General features: G+C 40.2%; 1 protein-coding gene across 3 annotated transcripts in view; it reads right to left on the bottom strand.

The window, feature by feature from the left end:
* LOC137949922 (long chain base biosynthesis protein 1b-like) overlaps window positions 1–15,515 on the bottom strand; it is a 51,441-nt gene extending 35,926 nt beyond the window's left edge. The window contains exons 1-3 of one of the 3 annotated variants that reach the window (XM_068796168.1): window positions 15,226–15,515; window positions 14,863–15,115; window positions 14,680–14,774 (exon numbers count right to left, since the gene is read on the bottom strand). In XM_068796168.1, coding sequence (XP_068652269.1) covers window positions 14,680–14,774; window positions 14,863–14,968 — 201 coding nt within the window. In that variant the 5' untranslated portion in view covers window positions 14,969–15,115; window positions 15,226–15,515. The remainder of the gene's footprint in view (window positions 1–14,679; window positions 14,775–14,862; window positions 15,116–15,225) is intronic. The other 2 variants (XM_068796169.1, XM_068796167.1) reach the window with 2 other exon arrangements.
* Window positions 15,516–22,799: the final 7,284 nt, after the last annotated feature.

Here is a 22,799-nt window from a genome sequence, read left to right as displayed (position 1 = left end):
ACATTCAAAAGAAAGATCAAGAGAAGAACACGCTTTATGTCCCAAGACACCTGAATTAAATAATTTTCGAAATACATCAGAGTTGGGGTGGCCTAGAAGTTTATGCCACATCTTAGGTCCAAAATTAACAATATTACATGCAAAGGAAATGAAAGGAAAACTAGGACTAATGGTAGGAGGAAAAACATAGAGAGGAAAGAGTCAGTTCACTTTAGGCCCCTTCGCGATCATCGTCCCGGACACTTGATCCTGCACAACACAACCAGATCGAGAGAAATGGACATTACAATTATTATCGACCAATTGACCAACAGAAATAAGATTTGTGGAAAGGTCAAGAGACACAAAAACATCAGTTAAACAAGAGGAAAGATCACCAACAGCACTGATAGGCAGAGAACTGCCATCAGCGGTGTTAATGTTCTGATTTTCATCATAAAGTCGGACTTTGGAAAGAGAAACAACAGTATTGGTCATATGATTAGAAGCTCAGGAGTCAAAATATCATGGCTTAGAAGAAACTTTAGGATTACCTGAGAGCCCAAAAGTAGAGAAAGCATATTTGTTGTACCATCTCAGGAGTGAGTATGGTCGGTGGGGCGGAAGTGGTAGGTGCAGCAGGAACGACCGGCGAGGCAGTAGGCAATGCAGTAGAACTAGAGGCACCAGTGTAGGCATGATAAGCAGTATCCGGCCTCCTTGCAGGTCGAATGGGGCAAGTAGAGATGATATGACCCAGTTTCTTGCAGTAGTTACAGAACTTTCTAGGGCAATCCCGAGAAACATGACCAAAAGCTTTACAACTATAGCACTGAACAGCACACATGTCACGTCCCTTATTCCTCCCCTGGGTTGCATAAGCCACAGTGACAGGGGCACTAACGGTAGCCCGATGTTCGATGCCAGCCTGAGTTGCTAGACGCTGCTACTCATAGAGAAGTTCATTGAAACAAGCAGCAAGAGATGGTACAGGATGACGACTCATCAGATTAGACCGTGCAATTTCAAAATCGAAACGGAGCTTCATCAAGAATTGATCTCTCTTGCTAGTTTCATGCACTGCTTGAATAGCAGAGAGAGCTGTAACTGGAACAGTAGAATGAACAATGTCGGCATAGTCAGCCCAAAGGTTTTGAAAACCAGAAAAATATTCCTCGATGGATAGACTTCCTTGTGTGAAATTAGCCATCTCATACTCCAATTGAAAACGTCGAGCCGTGTTGTCTTGATGATAAACCTGGGCGAGGTAACTCCACATGTCAACTGCATTTCTATAAGGCCGCAGATTCAGAACAAAGTGAGGCTCAACAGAGTGAAGGATCCAGGTCATGACCCTAGCATCCTTGAATGTCCACTTGGACAAAGCATCGGCCTCTCGAGGGGCGGGATCAGTCCCATCTATATGACCCCATAACTCCTTTCCCATAACAAATAAACGAAACTGAAAATTGCCAGGCACTGTAATTTTTATTCGTGAAACGGATAGGGAACGTGTCTAACCTATCAGAGGACATGATAAAAGCCAAATGACTTGAGACTGAATCTCCCCTTCTTTCTTCCTTTATGAGCGGCTTCCCCCCTTACTACTCTCTAAGATCACTCCACTGTCCGAAAACCGGAAGCAAAAGACGGCGAATCGTCGTTCTGAGAAAAACTACGGATGAAGACAGCGTAAGAAACAGTTGACCCCGCCGTCGTGAGGCCTGAAGCCGTCGGAACCTACAAACGGCAACGACAACCCCTTCCCCTGTTACTGAATCTCCTCGACGACGCAGAACCCCTTCCCCTGCTACTGAATCTCCCCGACGACGTGAGGCCTGAAGCTGTCGTAACCTACAAACGGCAACGACAACCCCTTCCCCTGCTACTGAACCTCCCCAACAAGGTCTACTCACGACGCAAATGACTCTGTGAGAGTCCATTGAAACCAAATCAAGAACCGAAAATCTAGATCCGACGAAACAGTAATCGGGAGGAAGATAACTCACCTCTAAGAGCACCAAAAAATACTCCTAGCGCCGATGATCTCCTGCAGCTCTAACACCCATGGTGCCCAGCACTGATACCATGTTAATCGATTTCACCGAACGAAGGTAAACCAAGAGATCGATTTCTATTTTGATACCAGATTTTCTGTTCGATACATAGATATAGAAGTTTTAAGACAGAAATTACAGTAATGCCCTTATAAGATACAAATTGATAATAATGCCCTTATATACGATAACAAGAGGTTGTGGAAAAAGACCCTTTTGGACAAGGAGTCCAAATTAAAGTGTCACCTGAGTTATTGGGCTTTCTGACCGAGAGGCTATCAAGGAGCTTGGAGGCAAGAAGGGCTTCAAGATCAGAGAGACTCCTTCTAAGGTTTAAATTCAAATCCCCACTATCGGACCAAATGTCAAAGATAAAGACCTCAGAGTTACCCGAAAGGCCAAAGATTGCTTCGAAGCTATTTATGAGGCAAGATAGACCAGTCCACCAATCATTCCAGAATTTTGTTGAGGCACCATTTCCAATGTAGCATTTTACTGCCCTTTTGAAATTAGAAAGTAGTCTGACAATTTTTTGCCAAACAAGTGAGAGCGAATAGAATCTGCCCCCCCTCCGTCCACCATCCAAAGTGGTGATTTGCTTTTGCTGCAACGAGGGCTCTCTAAATTAAGGCAACATGGAGATTGAATTTCCAAATCCATTTAAGGAGAAGAGCAGAGTGGTGGTGGTATCCTGAATACCCAACCCGCCAGAGGACTTTGGTTTACACACCTCCTCCCATTTAATAAGATGGTATTTCCTTTCCCATTTGGCCCTCCCAAAGGAATCTTCTTTTTAGGAGCTCAATTTTGTTTCTGATAGAAGCGGGCCAACGGAACATTGATAAAAAGTAGTTTGGGATTCCGTGTAAACAAGATTTGATTAGAACTACTTTTCCTGCCTTTGAAAGGAATTTCCCCCTCCAGAAGGCCAAGCGCTCAATGACAGGGTGCCAAGAAGCATTAGAGGGGAGTTGAGGAGTTGGGGAGTCAGGGGGAGCCCCAGATAAGTTCCAGCAAATGTTGCAATATTGCACCCTAGATAGCTAGCCATTGAACCGAGTAGATCTGGCTCTATGTTGTACCCCGAAATGGAGGATTTCCCCCAACTGATTTTTTGCCCAGATGAGATTTCAAATAAGCTGAGAAGGGCACTTAAGTTGTGAATTTGGCTGAGGGAGCCATCACAGAAAATGATTGTGTTATCCGCATATTGAAGGAGGCCAACGTCAAGAGCTGGATCAGGGAAGATAGGCCTAAGCCAACCTGCCGTTTTAGCTAGCCAAACCATGGCAGCCAAATGCTCCCCAATGAGAGTGAACAAAAAGGGGAATAAAGGATTCCCCTGCCTAATACCCCTAGAGCCTTTGAAAAACCCCAAGTTATTCCATTAACAAGAACAGAGTAAGAGGCATTAGAAATGCAGCTTCTCATCCAGAATCTCCAACGAGTAGGGAAACCCAACACTTGAAAAAGGTGATCGACGAGATTCTAGTTGACCCTATGAAAGGCCTTCTCAAAATCTAATTTAATAACCACTTGTGGGTGATTCGATTTTTTGAAGGAGTGGAGAATTTCATAAGCTGCCATGATCGAGTCCAGGATGTTTCGGCCCGCAATAAAAGCACTTTGGCAAGGGCTGATGACGCTGGGGAGAACAGATTTAAGGCACTTAGCAAGAATGCGGGCTAGAATTTTGTAAGAGCTTGTGGTTAGACTAATGGGTCTGTAGTCTTGAGGAAGGGCAGAGTTGGATTTTTTAGGGATAAGGGCAATGAAGGAGGCACCAATGGAACTGTGGGTGATTCCCACTTGGCGGAAATTGTTGACAAATGCGTGCACATCTTTTTTGATAATGTCCCAGGAATGCTGGTAAAATTCGCCATTGAAGCCGTCCGGCCCAGGGACCTTATCCGTCGGCATTCAGAGAGCCACCTCATCAATTTCTTCAGGGGTGAAAGGTTTCTCCAGATGAGCAGCATCAAACACTGAGATACTGTGGAATTCAATCTGGTCGAGGATAGGGCGTTTGAAACTCTCCTCAATATATAGACCTAAAAAAAAACTTCACAAACTCATTAGCAATGGATACTCTATTCGTAATCTCCTCTCCCTCGATGACAAGGGAGAATATACGGTTAGTTCTCCTATGGCTTGAGGCAATGGCATGGAAGAATTTTGTATTACCATCCCCGTCATTCAGCCAGCTAAATCTGGCCCGCTGCTTCAATTGAGTGGTTTCACTTTTTAGGATTTTAAAAAGATCAGCATTCAAGTTACATTCACACCTTTTTCTCAAAAAAAAAAGTTATTTCTACAAATGAGCTTTGGAAAAGAGAGAAACCTTTACTCCTCGAGTAAATCAAACTCAGAAAGGCGAAGTCGGATGAAATTTTTTGCAGAAGCAACAGCAGCAATGAGGTTTCAAGCCCAGGGCCTGATAACTGATTTGAGGGCTTTGAGCTTCATAGGGAAAGCCCACCCCGGGTTTGGGTGATGGGAAAGTTTTTCCCACCAATTCTTCAGTTGTGGGACAAAACAATCAGACAAGAACCAGGAGTTTTCAAATCTAAAAGGAGAGAATCCCCAACTTGGGGGCTGAGTATTTATAAGGATTGGCCAATGGTCAGAGTCGATTTTGTTGAGATCCTAACCGGAAGTATTGGGGAAAAGTTGCAACCAATCGTTACTAGCCAAGAAGCGGTCTAGTTTTGAAAGAATGGGGGGACTTTGTCCATTGGACCAGGTAAATTTTTTCCCTGATAGGGGAATTTCAGGAGCTCTAGACTGCTAATCAGATCCAAGAAAGCTCTCATTGTAGAGATGATTCTTTTTGCAGGGGGGCTTTTTTCGGAGCAACGAAGGGTGGCATTGAAATCCACAGCCAGAAGCCAAGGGACACTCCATTGATGGACTTTTGACAATATTTCGTCCCAAAAAGAGGATCGATCTCCATTCCGAGAAGACCCGTATATGCCCACAAGGGCCCATTCAGAACCCAGAGTTCTATCCCGAAAGCAAATGCATAGGGAGAAACAGCCCAACTCAGTGGAGACAGCCTCAACCGATTTTGGGTTCCAGATGACAAGAATGCCACCAAAGTGCCCCATCGCCCAATCAAGGTCCGAATTAAACTAGAGACTACGGGCCACAGAGTTATCAAAACATTGTAGCTTTGTTTCAGAAAGTATTACAATATTAGGCTTATATTCAAAAATAGCTGCTCTGATGAAGTCTCGCTTGGAGGGCGAGCTGATTCCCCGAACATTCCAGGATAGAACTATCATGGTCCAGAGATTCTGAAAATATCTTCTTTTGTGTAGCAAAAGAGGCCATTGTAGTACTTGGAGAACTCCCAAGTTAGCTCTAACATCTTCTCCACTCGGTGCGGGGAGACAACACCCGCCGAGTGTTCCATTATGTAATGCTGCATATTTGCCACCCGCTCCTTTGATTGAGGAAGGGATAGTCTTTGAGATATTCGGGACGTGGGGGAGATGGGGTGGAGGGCGGTCCTAAGTTGGGACTCTGGGTTCCGGGCGGGGCTTTTGCCTTTGTTATAGTATTTCTTTCTAGAGTATGTTTGAGTGATGGATCTGGGTGGCTTTCTCTGTTTTGGATTGCGCCTGAAGTAGGTGATGAGGAGAGAGGTGGTGGCTCCATGCTTTGCAGATTCGCAAGCAGGGGTCGTTGGGATTTGCCGGAGTTGGGGTCCATGGAAGCCAGAGGTGTAGGATAGAGGACAATGGAGTAAGAATTGTGGTAGGGTGATGATCTGCTTGGAGAGGGGGTGTGCCATTTTAATAGAAGTGTGAGCTCTGCGAGGGGGATTGTTGAGTCTCGGGGAAGGTTACCATCATTGGCTTCGGGGGGTGAGGGGCTCAAGAATTTAGAGTTGAGGGGATGTAATTCTAGTTGGGGGTTATCTCGGGATTTACATCTCTGGAGGGCCTTTGAAGGAGGGTCTAGAAAATCTAGATGCATGGACAGATGGAGAGAAGCGTACGTAGTGGATTGTTTCAAATGTGCAAGGGAGTCATAGTTAGGGTGCTAAGGGTTTTTCGAGGGCGCAAGAAAGGTTGTTTTTGGTTTTAGGGGGCTGACTGGACCGAAATTTCCTACACGGGCAACGAGGTTGTCAGGGAGATAATTTTCCAGGTGGATTGGTGGGAGGTTGGAGGTGACTTCCGGAGAGAGAGAGTCATTCAGTGGTAAAGGTGTGGTGGCATGGGGTTTGAGTGGTTGTGGAGCAAGGTGGGCTTGAATTGATGGCTCAGGGCTCCAAGAGAGGTTGAGTGGATAGGATATCAGGGGTGGGATGGGGCGTGTCAGTGGGAAAAGAGGGGGATGTAGAGGGAGATGAGGGGTGAGGTGGTGCTTGGTTGGCTATGACGGCTATGGGAGTGGGAGATTTGTTTTTTGGGGAAGGAGCATGGTTATCCAGATGGACAGGAGGTAGGCCGACGGTGACAGGGTTATTCGGCGGTAGGGTTGGATGGGTCGGAGTAGACGTGAGCCAGGGGGATCTTGAGTTGATGGTTCGGAGTTCACATGGAGGCTGATTTGACAGGATCTCAGGTGTGGAGAGGGGCACGTCAATGGGAAAAGAGGGGGATGTGGAAGAGGATAGAGGATGATGTGGCAAGTATTCGAGATGGCCACAGGGTTCCAAATAAGAAAATTCGGGAATGGGTTGGGTCAAACGAGGGGGATTTCTAGGTGTCAGGCTTAGAGGGGGTACAGGGATGGGTTGGTTCGGACGATGGGGATTTGAAGATATATCTCTGACGCCAGGTGTCAAGCAACTGGTGGTGTTTCCGAAGGTGTTGAGTGGCAGTGAGGTGATGTGGGATGAAATCTTCTTGGGGAAGGTGAGCGGCGGTGAGGTGATGGTTGAAATGGTATCTTGGATTTCGGGATTTTTAGAATTTGAAATTTTCTTCGGGAGAGTTCCATGCTCGAAAACCGAGGTTTTCTTTTGCTGAGTTTTGCAAGCTATCTTGGACCTTGACTCTCAAGGTAAGCATGACTCAGGTTTAGCTCAGTACTCAGTGAGTCAACGTTACACTGAGCCAGGTGCAGATCAGGAGCTCGCGGATCGAAGGGCCATGGAGGGGAGACAGCTCAACTCGTTGAATTTCAAAATGATCCAGGTAGAGAAATCGCCCAAAAAAAGCTCAATGAGTTAAGTTCCTCTTACCAGGGATTTTGGCTTGATGATGAAACTTTCCCACAGCAATTCCGGCGGCTTGTCATTGGCCCAGATGAGCTCGCTGAAGTTATTCGCCAAGCTCTCCAGCGTATGCCGGCATCGGAGTTCCGCTGGGATGTCGTGACCGACCCCAGAGAGGTCGGAGTTCCGCTGGGATGTCGTGACCGACCCCAGAGAGGTCGGAGTCCCAAGGTTTCATACCCGTGATTGGGGCATTAGTTTCATTTTTTAGACGGAACAACTCCTCCTTGTCCTCCTGCGACCGGAAGGCCAAAAGCCAGTGCTTATCCTGGATATGTGTGATATCCACTGGCCACCAAAGAGAGGCTTTTTTCCGAATCCAAGCTCCAATCAGCTCAGCTGAGTTGCGGTCAGGTTGGACAGTGATGGTTGCGGTCGTTGATAATCACTTTCGTCCTTCCCTCAGGGCTTGGTCTGGGAGAACCAGTGAGATGTGATTTTCGTGGTGGTTGAATTTCAAGAGGGGTGGAGGCGGAAGTGTGGCATTTGTCACTGGGTATTTCATTGAGCTTGGGGTTTAGGAGGGAGACGAGGTGTTTCCGCGAGGGAAAGTGTTTGATGGATTGTTTGCAAGTTTTTTCTAGAGTGGGTAGGTTGAAGGTGGGGGTTCTGATTTTTCCTGAGGGGCGACAGTGGGAGGAGAGAAGTTGGCCTTTTTCTGGTGATGGATGTTGACAGTATTTCCTGTGACTGGTTGCTAAGAGAGTTTCTGGGAGAGTTGCTGAATCGAAATGCGGAAGTTCTTCCATCCCAGACCAGACTTGGGAGTTTGGGGAAGGAAAATCATCCCCTTGATTGTATTTCCACGTCTCTGCGTGATGGAGCATTCCAGCCTTCCTCCGTGGTATTGCGTGTGAATCTGGAATTCCAACTCTATGGTGAAGAGAGATCTTCCATAGCTTCTTCCCATCTTGTCGCCCCATACTTTTTCCAGTAATACTCTGAAGGCTTCCACAGCGTGGTTGGGGATGGAGATGAAGGACTTCTTTGCTCCTGAGCTAGATGTGATTCGGAGATGAGTTCCGTTTCTGTCTTTTGATTTTTGGAGGGAGATGGAGACGTTGCCATTTTGGAACTATAGCTCCTCCGAATTCTCTACCCTGATCCTTCTCCTGGAAGTGCGGCTAACAACCGTCTGCCAACCTAGTTCGTCCTCCAAAATCTTCAAGTGGGAGGCCTTTGTTGTCGGTTCGGTTTGTTGTTGCTGCTTCTGCAGCGGTTCGGTTCACTCCGATCGATCTGAGCGGAGAGGTGGGGCAGGGGTGACAGTCGTGGAGGGTGGGGGGTCCCGGGGGGGTCGGGTTTTCGCTCATTGAGCTGAAAAAAATGTCTTTGTTTTGAAATTTTGAGCTTAAAGAAGTAAGAATTCATCAACTGCATAGATGTAACGGTGTAAACCCTGTTCACCATCTTCCTTTATCTCATCACCGCTCCCGAGTGCGCAAGCTTGCTACCCCCGTGACCCGAAAGTGGGGCTTTTCATCTTTCTTGAGCCTGGTGAACGATACCAATGCTTTGTGGAAGCATTGCAATCTAAGAAGCATAAATTTGATCCAGAAACATGGCCCCAAATGATGGAATTAGCCAAGTTGATGGGCGTTGTATATTCGGGACCGCTCCCGGGAGGTAATCATCCCAAATTCCTTATCTGAGACCTCAGCACTATTGAGGTCCTTGATAGCTATTGGGATTGCTTTTCCCTCGGCATCAAACTACGTGACAAGTGTTCCGGCAATGTTTGGTGTCTTGTGGGGGCATACGGTCCTACCCAGCACAACGAGAGACAACTCTTTTGGGATGACCTCCTTTCGGTCTGTCAGTGCTGGCCTATCCCCCTACTACTCGCGGGCAATTTTAATGTGACTCGGTTCTGCCATGAGAAGTCTCCTCCAGCTCAAAGAATTACTACCTCCATCAGACTCTCTGCTGATTTCATTGGGTGTTGGGACCTGGATGAAATTACATTATCGGGAAAGGCCTTCATTTGGTCCAATGGTCGTCAACCCTTCTGTGCCCTATCAAAGTTGGACAAATTCATTGCTAATGAGGATTGGCTAAGGCTCTACAACAATACAACTGGCAAAGTTCTCAATTGTGCGGTTTTGGATCATTGGCTAATAATGATAGATACTCACTTCGGTGGTTGGGGACCCCACCCTTCAGATTCAACAATGCTTGGCTAACTGATGCTACGAAATTAAATTATTGGGGAAGGCCTTCATTCGGTCCAATGGTCGTCAACCCCTTTGCGCCCTGTCAAAGCTGGACAGATTCCTTGCTAATGAGGATTGGCTAAGGCTCTACAACAATACAACTGGCAAAGTTCTCGATCGTGCGGTTAAGGATCATTGGCCAATAATGATAGATACTCACTTCGGCAGTTGGTGACCCCACCCTTTAGATTCAACAATGCTTGGCTCAATGATGCTACTTTTGACCCTTCTTTTCAATCCTTTTGGAAGAAGAACATAATTATTGGCCCTAGGAGATGGTCCCTCCCTGCTAAGTTCAAGCTTCTCAAGCCCCTCTTGTGTGGTTGATCTTTGGGGTGTCAGTCTTCGCACTCTGCTGAGAAGACCTCTCTCTTATCCCAGATGGCTGCCCTTGATTCTGATAAGGAGTCCAAATGTCTTTCTCCCTCCAAAACTGCGCAGCGCTATGCTCTCCAAGGCCAGTTGCAAACTTTTCCTCATAATGAGCTTGTTCACTTGAAACAGCATGCCCGTTTCAAATAGCTCTCGGAGGGTGATGCGAACACAAAGTTTTTCAACACCGTTGCTACTGCCAGGCAAAGGGCCAACCGAATAACCCTGCTTTGCATCAATGGCGAAGTTACTTCGAAGCGGTCTCTCATTTCTAACACTTTGGTGAGCTTTTTTGTAGGTCTCTACACCGAAGCCATCCAGTTCGGCCTTTCTTCTAGAGTGTTAACCTCTCAGCAATTCCCATGGCAGTTGTGGGTCTTATTGAATTACCTTTCTCCACCAGAAAAAATGAAAAAGTAGTTTTGGGCCTTCCTTTGGACTGGGCTCCGGGTCCAGATAGTACAATGGCAAATTCTACCGTTGCTACAGGTCTTCCATCGACAAGGATATTTTTGATACGGTCCTGCCTTCTACCATTGGGGCATCTCATTCAAAAGTATTGGGGCTTCATTCATCGCCCTTGTTTCCAAAAGAGAAGTGGCAGAGCAGCCTTCAGATTTCGGCCCATAAATCTCACTACCAATACTTATTACGAGCAGTCCTACCTATTGTCATTCACCAGGGTTAGAGCACTTTCATCAAAGGGAGAAAGATTCTTGATTCCGCAATGGCTAGTCACAAACTTCTCCACTACTTCAAGACCTTGAAGCTCCCTCAGTTTATCCTCAAGTTGGATTTTGAAAAAGCTTTTGACAGGTTTAATTGGCATGTATTGGACACTCTATTGGGCAAAATGGGTTTTGGAGACAAATAGCGATTCTGGATCCAAAGTTGTATCTCCTCTGCCAATTATTTTATGCTCCTTAATGGGACCGTGCATGGCTATTTGAAAGGAACCCGTGGCATCCGTCGAGGCAACCCATTATCCCCTTTGCTCTTCATTGTGGTAACTGAATATCTCTCCTCTTTGATCTATTCTGCAGAAGAGATTGGATGGCTTCTTCCTACTGCCAAGCATGTTGCATTTGACATCACAATTCTTCAGTTCGCAAATGACACCATCTATTTCAATGTGGGCCCTACTGATCATATCAGAAAACTGAGGGCCGTTATTGGCCTCTTCAAGCTGGCTTCGGCGCAAACTATAAATTGGAGGAAAACCACTCTACTTGGATATTATATTGATAGCACGGTTCTCCAAGATATGGCCGAGTTTTTGGGTTGCACTTTAGACAGCACGCCATCCACATACTTGGGCCTTCCTCTATTTGATAATCGTCCCACTACAACATTGTGGTCCTCTCTCATTGAGAAGTTCGAGAAAAGACTTGCCACTTGGCAAGGTAAGCTCTTATCCACTGCGGGCACACTTTAATGAAATCGTGCTTGGTGGGCCTGCTTAACTACCTCCTATCCTTCATGCGCTGTCCGACCTTGGTGTTCTCTAAGATTGACGCTATTCGTCATCGCTTTCTCTGGAGAGGTTCTGAAGGCACTTTCCAATATCATCTTGTTAGTTGAAAGGAGTTTTGTCTCCCTCGTTTTCGTGGTGGTTTGGGTATTTGATCTACTAAAGACTAGAATTGCGCCCTCTTCCTTAAATGAATCTGGAATTTCAATACAAAGCATTGCGGCTTGTGGAGGAGCATGGCGAGTTTTTCGCTTCAGCTCATTGGCCACTGGTGGAGAAATGGAGGCGCTCCCCCCCATTTGTCCCCAATATGGAAATTTGTATACAAGTTGCTCCCTACCTTCAAGGCTATAACGTCTTCCTATGCTAGGAAAGGGAAGACTCTCCTTTTTTGGATTGATGAGTGGTGCGACCCCCGCCCTCTTATTGAGGAGTATTCTGGGCTCTCTAGGATTTCCTGGAATTTGTCCTGATCGGTGGCTGATGCATGGAGCAATCAGTCTTGGAGTCTTCTCTTCTGTCGGGGTTTGAATGATGAGGAAGCCACTGCCTTTTGCTCGCTCTTATCCAGCCTCAGCAGTGTTATCCTTCGTGACCAGATTCATGACAAGTTGATTTGGAAACCGAGTGTTAATGGTATCTTCTCGTTTGCCTCCGCTTACTCCCACATCAGTGGAGAAAACCCCAACGCATCGAAGCACAAGGCCTATGTTGCATGGAGACTCTCGGCCCCAAACAAGATTAAGTTCTTCTTATGGACTGCCATTCCGGAGCTGCTAATAACCTTCAAAAGTGCGAATTTACCATTCCCAATAGTACCTGCCCCCTCTGCGGCGTTTGTGAGGAGTCAATCCAACACGTTCTCCTCCACTGTTGCTTCTCTTGGAGCATTTGGATGGCCATTTTCCAGAAAATTGGTGTCCAATTGGGCCTTCACCAGGACCTCTTTGGCACTATCCAGATGGGTTTGGGGACTCGTATGCCTAGAATTGGCAAATTGCTTCTCTCCACTTGCCAGCAATTGAGCCCTAACTGAATCCCGGTTTGGTCCCAATCCATCTAAACAATGTAGTAACACGTATTTGCCCCTATTGATTTCGAAGTTCCTTTTCATCAATAGTAAAAGGATGAAACATATTGATTTTCAGCATGATACATTGTAATTCACTGTAGTAATCAGTGACTGTTTTTTCACCTCGTTTAAGGCTGAAAAGTTTAACATATAACTCATATAAGTTGATACCTTGTAATTCATTGTGGTAATCAATGATTGTTCTTTCACATTGTTAAGGTTGAAAAGTTTAACATATAACTCATATACGCGAGACAAGTTGTTTTCCTATGCATATAAAGATCCCAAGGACATCCACATTTCCTTGATTATCTCATAGTTCATGATTTGATTTCTCAACTTTGAATCTATACAGTTAAGTAACCAAAGCATGACATGGCTATCCTCTGCTTTCCAATCATCTGTCAAAGGGACTGGAAGATCATCTCTAATAAATTTAAACTTTCATTTCGCCTTAAGATAGATACGAAGTGACTTGGACCAACTAAGGTAATTTTGTCCATTTAGTCTCTCTATAGTAATAGGAATAGTGTCTTTCCCTGTAGAGCCTCCAAACTCTTTTGAAGGAGTAATTATTTCACCAAAATCAGTCATAAGAAGAAGTAACAATCAACCAATAGCCTTACCACAACAGTATACCTGCACAGACTATGTGGGCCCCACTTTGCAGAATTAGGGTCTGATGAACCAACAACACACATCAAGCCAGAATGAGTTTAATATCAGCCTAAAAACACCAAAATTGGCAAAGTCAAGGCTGACATCAGTCTTCCTGGAGATGACGTAGGCACAAGGTCTAGTTCTATGCACACTGTAGATGGGACAATCCCAAATAAAAGGACCCTCTTGGGACACTAATCAGACATAAACCTGCACAATAGGCAGTAGGAACCATCAACCCAGGGTTATGGCCAAAAAAGAACACGAAAAATCTAAATTTGACTCTCAGTCAATATAAAAACCTGAAAACCCTTAGCTTATCACTCTAATACCATGTAATAATGAGAAATAGAGGTATGAGGGAAGAGAGGAAGAAAAAGACAGAAGAAGAAAGACTGGAAGAGAGCATAGGGATTGCTCTTAATGGGATCAAAATTCAACCCTCTTTCTTCTTATCAATTTAAGTGAGTTGAGAAACAATGACATATTTACCCCTCTTACATATAACTTCTTATAACTCCATAACTGCACTTCCAAACAATGTAAAAACTGGACCATAGGCACACCTAAACATACTGAACCTGATAGCACTCATACTGAAATGTACATATCATGTAAAATGACCAAACTGCCCCTTACACTACATTTAACAATATCTAACCAGGTAAGCTGACATATCTCACTGGAAGTTTGTCATAGAAGGGAAAGACTGTACCACTAAAAATTGATTTCTTACAAAAACAGATAAAGGATAAGTCAAAAATAAAGGAAGAGACTGGACATTGCAATAGCTAGTCTTTTTTTATAACTGCATTGACCAATGAATCTGCAGATGAAATTAACAACTTGATTCTATCCATAACTTTCTAGGACAATCTTGGAAAGTTCCTAAGTACAAAAAGGTTTTCGGCAACTTTTGTTTAAACTCCTTTTATGGAGATCTTGTATTCTTCTGTAATAAAATCTCATTCTCACTGCATTTTTCTTGGAAAATTATGCTCACATCATTCAGAAACAATAGAAGTATTCGCAGAAAGGCCAAAAGTAAATTCTCACCTCTGCTACATTGATTTCTTGGACTCAAGCAGCTGAAAGTAACAGAAGAACAGCCAGAGGAGATTGATAACAGTTTCACAACAAAATTTTCCTGATTTTCAAGTGAACTGCACTTTAAATTTGACTTCAGCATTAGGAGTGAAAGCTCTGGTCTATGGTGAAGAGATCAATTCCTGACTAGTTTTTCAGAGGTTCAGACGATTCCTATGACAACATTTTTAATTCAAAATGGAACAAATATAATGCAAGACATACACAATGAATTGAGATGAAAAGACAGTCTTGTCCCACCAATACTGGAGAAGTTCGTAATCTAGAAGAACAGATAAAAGTTCATGTTGGGGAAGGATAAAGCAACAGAATATGACAGAGAAAACCAGAGACATTTAATTACCTTGAGAAAATAATAGAAATAAATAGAAAGTAGCACTAAAAAAATTTTCATGTTAAAAAAAATTAATTAACTTGCCATTCAAAACAAAAAAAAAAAAAAAAGAATTAAACAGAATAGAAAAAATATTTTGTTATACTTGTCACGCCAACAAAATAAAAACGATTGTTCCACTAACCTTCTCGGTTAAGGGACGTTTTGGCGGCTTGTAACTCTTCTGAAACAGTTGAAAAAGGATGACTACCACAAGAAGGATTTCCACAACAAGATGCCCTTAAATAACCAACAGCGGAGCAAATTATAGAAGAAAACTTAAAAGTACAAAGAGATAGACGGGGCGAGTGAATTGCAGACAATTTACCATCAATATGCACGCCAAACACGACCGCCCGAGCAAGGGGAGCATCAAATGCCACTACCAGCCAATCTAATGCACTAATGGTCGTATTCATAACAGCGGATGCCATCAGATCCAGAACTTAAAGCACACGACCAGCTGAGAATTTCCAGGCTTGCAGCAAATAAAAGAGGACGCCAAATTAGCCCTCAAATTTCCGTAGAAATTAATAATTCGGCTTACGAACACATCCGGACTATTTCTGAACCTATGAAGTCTTGACGATCATAGTTCAGTCCAAACAGTGCACCTTATGTACAGTGGCACAAAAAGAGTACTACAAATAAATACATAGCAAGTAGATCCCAGAGAGAAGAAGGGAGGTACCTGTATTAAGGCAGTGAAAGTTGCGAGGATTCGACGAATGAAACTCGTCTGTGGCGGAAGAGAAAGGGGTCGAAGTTACAGAATATAAGAGATCAAGGAAGCGTCATTGAATTTTCTCCGGTCTTACTTTTTATCTCTCGTGCAAAATTATACGTCGAGATCCCAGAAGCAACGAATTTTCGGGGGCGGGGGAAGGGGGGTAGTCCACCTTAGGAAGCGTCATTGAAATTTCTCCGGTCTTACTTTTCTCTCTCGTGCAAAATTATACGTCTGAGTTCCCATAGGCAACAAAGTTTCGGGGGGCGGGGGGAGGGCTACTCCACTTTGGAAGTGATATAGAAACTAAATATTTTGATAGATTTAATTTTTAATTTTATTTAACTTTCTTCTTAATGAAAAAAAAATTAACTTTTGATAAAATAATATTTAATTAAAAAATGAATTAAGACTATTTAATTAATTATATATAACAATAATAATTAAAAAATACTTACTTTTTTAATATCAAAATATTTAATCAAATTATTATTTTTACACCGTTTAAATTCTCACTCTTAAATTAGTAATTAAATATAATAGTAATCATGATTAATTTATATAAAATTAATCAATTAATTCTTATAAGATAGTTATACTTAAAAAAAATTATTGATAAACTAAGATAAATTTGACTTGTGGTGAATAAATAAAAATTAAAATTTTGAATTGAGATTATTTAATTAGTTAAATATATAAAAATAAAGGATGATTCCTCATTAAAAGGAATCCAACTGCCCTTCTTGTCTGAGGAATTTCTTCTTTCTGGATTCTTTCGGCCTCGGCCTCTGGATTGTTGATTTCCACGTCCTCTCATTGGGAGTGGATTGCCCCTTGCGGGGTTATACATGATTTTGACCCTGGAGAAATTCACGGGTTAGAAAATCAGGTAAGGAGTTCAATTCTCCTTTGATATGTTTTATATCAAAATCAAAGGCGCTTAATTCCGCCTGCCATCTGGCAAAGATTTGTTTGGAAGTAAGATTCTTCACGTCCTTCTTAAGAATCGATTTGGCTGCTGAACAATCAACTCTTAAAAGGAATTTTTGATTTAATAAATCATCCTGGAATTTATGAATGCACTTAATTATTGCCAATATTTCTTGTTTTACAGTAGAATAATTAAGCTGTGCATCATGCCAGTTTCCAGAGGTAAATCGAACAAGTTCTTCTTTACCTGATGGATTTCTTTGTTTCAGAATGCCACCATAGCCTAGATGGGAGGCATCTGTCTCTACAACCTTCGGATATGAAGGATTAGTGAGGTTAAGACAAGGGAGTTGTTTAACCTTACTCTTAATTAGTTGGACTGCCTGGGTATGGTTGGGAGTCCAGGGCTCAGGATTCTTTCTGAGTCTTTTATGTAATATTGCAGAATCTTGTGCAAGATGAGGATAATAATCTGCAATATAATTGAGACTTCCTAGAAATCTCTGAAGTTGAGTTTTCTCCAGTAGTTCATCCGGGAACTTAGAGGCAAACTCAATGCTTCGATCAATGGGAACTATTTTTCCCTTGTGAATATTATGACCTAAAAATCTAACAGAGGTCTGGAATAATTTCATTTTCGGTGCCGATATCACCAACCCATGTTTTCTAATAACTGATTTGAAAACATGTAAATGCTTAAAATGAGCATCAAGGGATTCTGAATAAACTAGAATATCATCAATATAAACAATGGTAAATTCAGAATAAGGAGCAAATATATCATTCATGATGTTTTGAAATTCAGATGGAGCATTTTTCAAACCGAAAGGCATAACATTCCATTCAAAGTGACCAAAAGGGACAGTGAATGCAGTTTTATATTTATCCTTTTCATTAATTTGAATTTGCCAATATCCAGATTTCAAATCAAATTTGGAAAAGATTTTAGCAGAAAACAATCTGTCTAATAAATCTTTTTTATTTGGGATGGGGTATCTAATCCATCTCAAACAATCATTCAGTGGTTTATAATTAACCACAAGTCTGGGAACACCTCGTTCCTTTTCGGCATTTTTATTGACATAAAAAGCAGTACAACTCCATGGGGAGTAAGATTTTCGAATTAATTTTTTATCCAATAGATTTTGGATTTCCTTTTTGCAAAGGTCTAGTAAAGCATGTTTCATTTGACTAGGCCTAGCTTTGGTGGGAATAGTTCTTTCATTGAACCCATCAATATATGGTAAAGACACAATATATTTATGTCTATCCCAAAAAGCTGTAGGAATTTCACTACAAATTTCTTGGGTTAATATTTTCTGAAGAGAACTAATTTTCTCTTTGATATCTAGAGTTTCCAATTGTTGTTCAAGGGTTAACAACTGTAATTCTTTGTGCAGGAAACTCAGATGATGTTCTTTAACACTTCTCAATTCAGAGATCTCATTAATGAAGCTAATTTGAGGAGGAGATTTGAATGAGAAATAAATAGGTTTATTATTAACCTGACCTTGGATTCCATGATTATCGATGCCTTTTATTGGCATGATTTTCTCCAGAAATGGAGTTCCTAATATGACTTGTTGAGTCATATTCTTGACTAATAAAAAGTCAGTTATAATGCACTGATTATTAGTGTAAATGGATGCATTATTTAATTTATAGTTAATCTTCATTTTGTCTCCATTGGCATTTGCCAAAGTTTGAGTTGTTTTCTCAAAATATTGGGTTGGAATTAACCCTTCCTGGATGCAGTTTAAGTCTGCTCCACTATCGATCAGCGCTGTCAGTTTAGGAATGACAAAGTTCTGATCAATCACCAAATTAATGATAGTATGCCATCTTTGATGGATGACTTTAGTAATTTGATTCAAAAAAGAACCTTCAGGTGTCTTTTCTGATAAACATGTGTTTTCACATTTTTGTTCAAGCTTTTTATACAAAGATTTTAATTCTTTTAATTCATGCTTGATTTCTTTAATTTCTCCTTGTAATGAGGAGATGGATATTGGTTGTTTTGAAGAAGTGTTTGCTTCATAACGACCAATAATTTCTTTCAAAGAATAGGGTTTTACTCCTGCGATAGGAGGATTACTCTTTGAAGTACTTTGAATTTGATCGAGATATTCTTTCATTAAATATCTCTTGGTTTGAGGATCTTCCTCTTGATCAATGTTCTCTAACATGCTGCGTTGCAGGGATGTCAGAACATTAATTTGATGCATTTGAGCTACAGATTGGAGATGAGAACAGCTACAATCTGGATCATCTGATGGGCTGGATGAGGCATAATCAATATCATCCCCAGAATCAGAATTTAAGAGAATCTTTGCCAACTGGATCCTTAATCCTTCATCAATTTGGAGTTGGTTTAATTTCTCTTTGGTTTTGCATCTATTGGAGTAGTGGCCTAATTTACCACATTTATAACAGACAATTTTCTTTTTGTCTGGAGGTATCCTTCGAGGAGGTGGTCTCCGAGGGGGAGGTCTCCTAGGTTCGGGACGAGTCTTTTGATGAGACTGTCGTTTGGGATATCTCCTACTCTGATGAGAGTAGGGTTCTCTCTTAGGTTGAGAGACTTTCCCTTTACCCTTCCTTTGATGGGAAGGTTGGGGTCCTGTGTCACAAGCAAATTGTTCACAGAATTCCCCAAGCTCACGCTTACCCGAAAGATTCTGTTGTTTAAGCTGAGCCTGAAGCTTTAAATCATTACATAGGGCCATGCCTTCTTGAATAATAGCACTGGTAAGCAGGCCATATGTATATTGGTGGTAATTGATTGCACCACCCTCATTGCCTATTCGCTTTCTGACTTTGTTGGCAAAAAGCGGAGGTAAGCCATCAATGTATTTGGCTTTCCAATATTCATTATTGGCATCAGTTCTTTGCATTACTCTAGAGAGGAAAACATCTTTATACCATCTGAAATGGCTAAGTGTTTTAGGTTTTGCAAAGTCTCTTTTCCCTTATCGGTTTGGGAAGTAAGTCTGCCAATAAAATGATGAACAATACAGGAGATTAAGGTATAAACTGCATCATCCTCGCCAAGGTATGCGGGACCTGCTTCAGTTTTAATTACCTTTTTGGAATTATAAATTTCCTGATGTTGATCATGGGTGAGGAGATTATCCCACCAACCTTTTAGGATTCCGGAGAATCCAACAGTTATCATTTCTGCTATTCCTTGATCGGAATTTTTATGTTGTCGACAGATGGTTGCATACATTAACATCCGTTGACAATGTTCCATTATCTGATATTCAGATAAACCATCTATACTCCATTCATAGATGGTTCTCCCATCATAGGATTTTTGATCTAGATACAAATTTTCTTCATACAATAGGTCCTGAGGTGTAGGCCTATGGTAGTATCTTTTAAGTTCTAGATCCCATTTCCGAGTCGATGATTTTTGATAATCCAATTTTTGGATACTCGGTTGATCTTGAATCATTTCCTGAAGCATTTCTTCAGTCTGAGTGATATTGGTTAAACCCAATTTATGAGGACCTGGATTTTGACCGATATCAGAATCAGAGTATGCTGAAGGAGTTAAATCCTCCGAATTATTTTGAGATAAAGAACCTTCTTGTGATTCTTCATCCTGTGAATGGTCAACTTCCAAAACATGTAGAATTGGTAAATGTTTTTGGATGTGTTGACTAACCACATTCGCCGATGTTTCTGGCTTCTTCTGGGCTTGTTTAATCTGCTCTTCCGAGAGATTCAATTTGCCAAGCCTTAATAACAATTCTTCTATTACCTCATAATTGTTATCTAATTTAAAGTTCCTGATTGGAACCGGGGGTTTGATGAGTGGTTTATCATTCATCAACAATGGTATCAGAGCAAAATTATACGTCGAGTTCCCATAGGCAACAAAGTTTCGGGGGGCGGGGGGAGGGCTACTCCACTTTGGAAGTGATATAGAAACTAAATATTTTGATAGATTTAATTTTTAATTTTATTTAACTTTCTTCTTAATGAAAAAAAAATTAACTTTTGATAAAATAATATTTAATTAAAAAATGAATTAAGACTATTTAATTAATTATATATAACAATAATAATTAAAAAATACTTACTTTTTTAATATCAAAATATTTAATCAAATTATTATTTTTACACCGTTTAAATTCTCACTCTTAAATTAGTAATTAAATATAATAGTAATCATGATTAATTTATATAAAATTAATCAATTAATTCTTATAAGATAGTTATACTTAAAAAAAATTATTGATAAACTAAGATAAATTTGACTTGTGGTGAATAAATAAAAATTAAAATTTTGAATTGAGATTATTTAATTAGTTAAATATATAAAAATAAATAAATTTTACAAAAAATATTTCATTTTATAATATCAAAATATTTAATCAAATTATTATTTTTACTATGTTTAAATTCTCACTCCTAAACTATTGATTAAATGTAATATCACCCACCATTAGTTTATATAAAATAATATTTTATATAAAATGTGTCTATTAACACTTAATATTGATTAAATTTTTATTAATCAATTAAGATAGGTTTTAACTTGTGATGAATTAATAAATAAATAAATAACGAATTAATATTAACTAATTATTTATGTAAAATTAAATTAATTAAACTACTTATTTTATAATATCAAAATGTTTCATCAAATTGCTATTTTTTATAGTGTTTAAATTCTCTCTCTTAAACTATTCAAGTATAATGGAATCATTATCCAACGAGTATAACTCATTCAATTATTTAAAAATAAAAATAACACGAGTATAACTCATTCGATTATTTAAAAATAAAAATAACACGAGTATAACTCATTCAATTATTTAATATAAAAAACCTAAAGTTGAACATGCAAAATACAACCTAGAAAATTCAATTTCATTAATACATAATAGCCAATAATTTTTCCATGTCTAAATTACTAATACATCTTGAAAATACAATGTTTTTAAAGATTGTACTGCACACTCCCTGAGAGTACTTTTTTACGTGTCTCCATTATCCTCAAAACCATCACCATAATCACCATCCTCTTCTTCATTTATATCGTTGCCTTGACAATCTTATCCACCAGAAACATCACTTAAATCATCAACTTCATCTTCAAATAAATCAATGGAATCCTCTCTACAAATATATAATCATGCAAAATACAACAAACAATCTCAATTTGTATTTGGACAACAAAATGAAAAAGAGAAGCATATTTTAATATCTTGAAATGAGCTTTTAGAACCCCAAAAGTACGCTCAATGGTAGTTCATAAAGACGAGTGTCTTCAGTTGAATAATTCACTTTCATCTATAGGAGCATTATCTCCACATTCTTGTACATGATAACGAGTTCCTCGATAGGAAGCCAAAAACCCAAGAAGATTTACATATCCAACATTTACCAAATAATATTTGCCTGCACTAAAAGATATATTTATCATAAATTAATTAAATTAATAATAAATTAAAATAGACTAAAGAAATAAGTGACATTTACCTTTAGGTACCTAAAGTTTATCTCGTCTTGTTAATATTGACTTTAATACACGTGAATCAATTATTGATCTCTCCCATCCAGCAAGTATATAAGTGAATAGTATGTCAAATGTATGTACTGCCATTACATTATGTGGGAGGAATCCCTTCCAATTCAAAAATCTCGTTTGTTAATTAAACCGGATATGTATTTTAATATGTGTAACATCAATGGCACTAATACAATCCTAATGACACAAATTTCATTGATACAAACATATATTTAATATCAACTTCAAATTAGTCATCTAATGACTTTATATTTACCTTAAAGTAAGGATAATAGATGTCATTATTCAAAACCTTTGAATGAGTATGTCTTGAGGGTCATTTGGTCCAATTTGATCTATCAAACATCTCTGAGGTAACACTGTATGATTGTTATTGACCAATAGTGAAACAAAAATATACAAGTTTTCCTTCCACAAATATTGTCCTTGTATCAAATAAGAGTCCTCTATTTTTTAAGATTTCAGTCAATTTGAGAAAAATATTGTGATTCATTCTACAAACTTTTTTGAAATTTAACAGGTGATTTTTCTAATATTTTTTTTAAATATCATGGACCACCCATGCAATAAGAATGTTGCCCTTGCTTATTATGATGATGTAAGTAGTAACTTACAAGAGCAAGTACAACTGTGTAACTTGCAATACAAATACAATTTTTTTCTCTGTTTAGTAGATTATCTACGAGTGCTTGCAATAATGGGCATTCAATAATGAAAACATGGTTCAAACACAAATGAGCATCTATGTTTGAATGATAAAACACAGTTTGTACCATTAAAGAAGTCTCAACATCTACGAATAAAAATATTAAATCATATGAACAAAAAATTCTCAACCCTCTAGTCATAACAAAAAAATGCATTCAATTTTTGTCCACATTCACGTCAATGTTTATCCACATACACATCATGTCTTAAGCACACACATGTCCAAGTATTAACCACAAACACGTTAACGCATTAACCACAAATACTCATTAATCAATGTCATTCATAAAAATCAAATGTGTTTCATAAATCAATGTTAATATTGTCAACAACTATGTGTTACTCTATTATATTTCAT

The sequence above is a fragment of the Aristolochia californica genome, unplaced genomic scaffold (assembly GCF_029961685.1).
Source record: "Aristolochia californica isolate CCGP_79_NKW_82.1479 unplaced genomic scaffold, dmAriCali1.0.hap1 SCAF_14, whole genome shotgun sequence".
Lineage (NCBI taxonomy): Eukaryota > Viridiplantae > Streptophyta > Magnoliopsida > Piperales > Aristolochiaceae > Aristolochia > Aristolochia californica.
The sequence above is the reverse complement of the archived record's forward strand: the minus strand, read 5'-3'. Positions and strand labels throughout refer to the sequence as shown.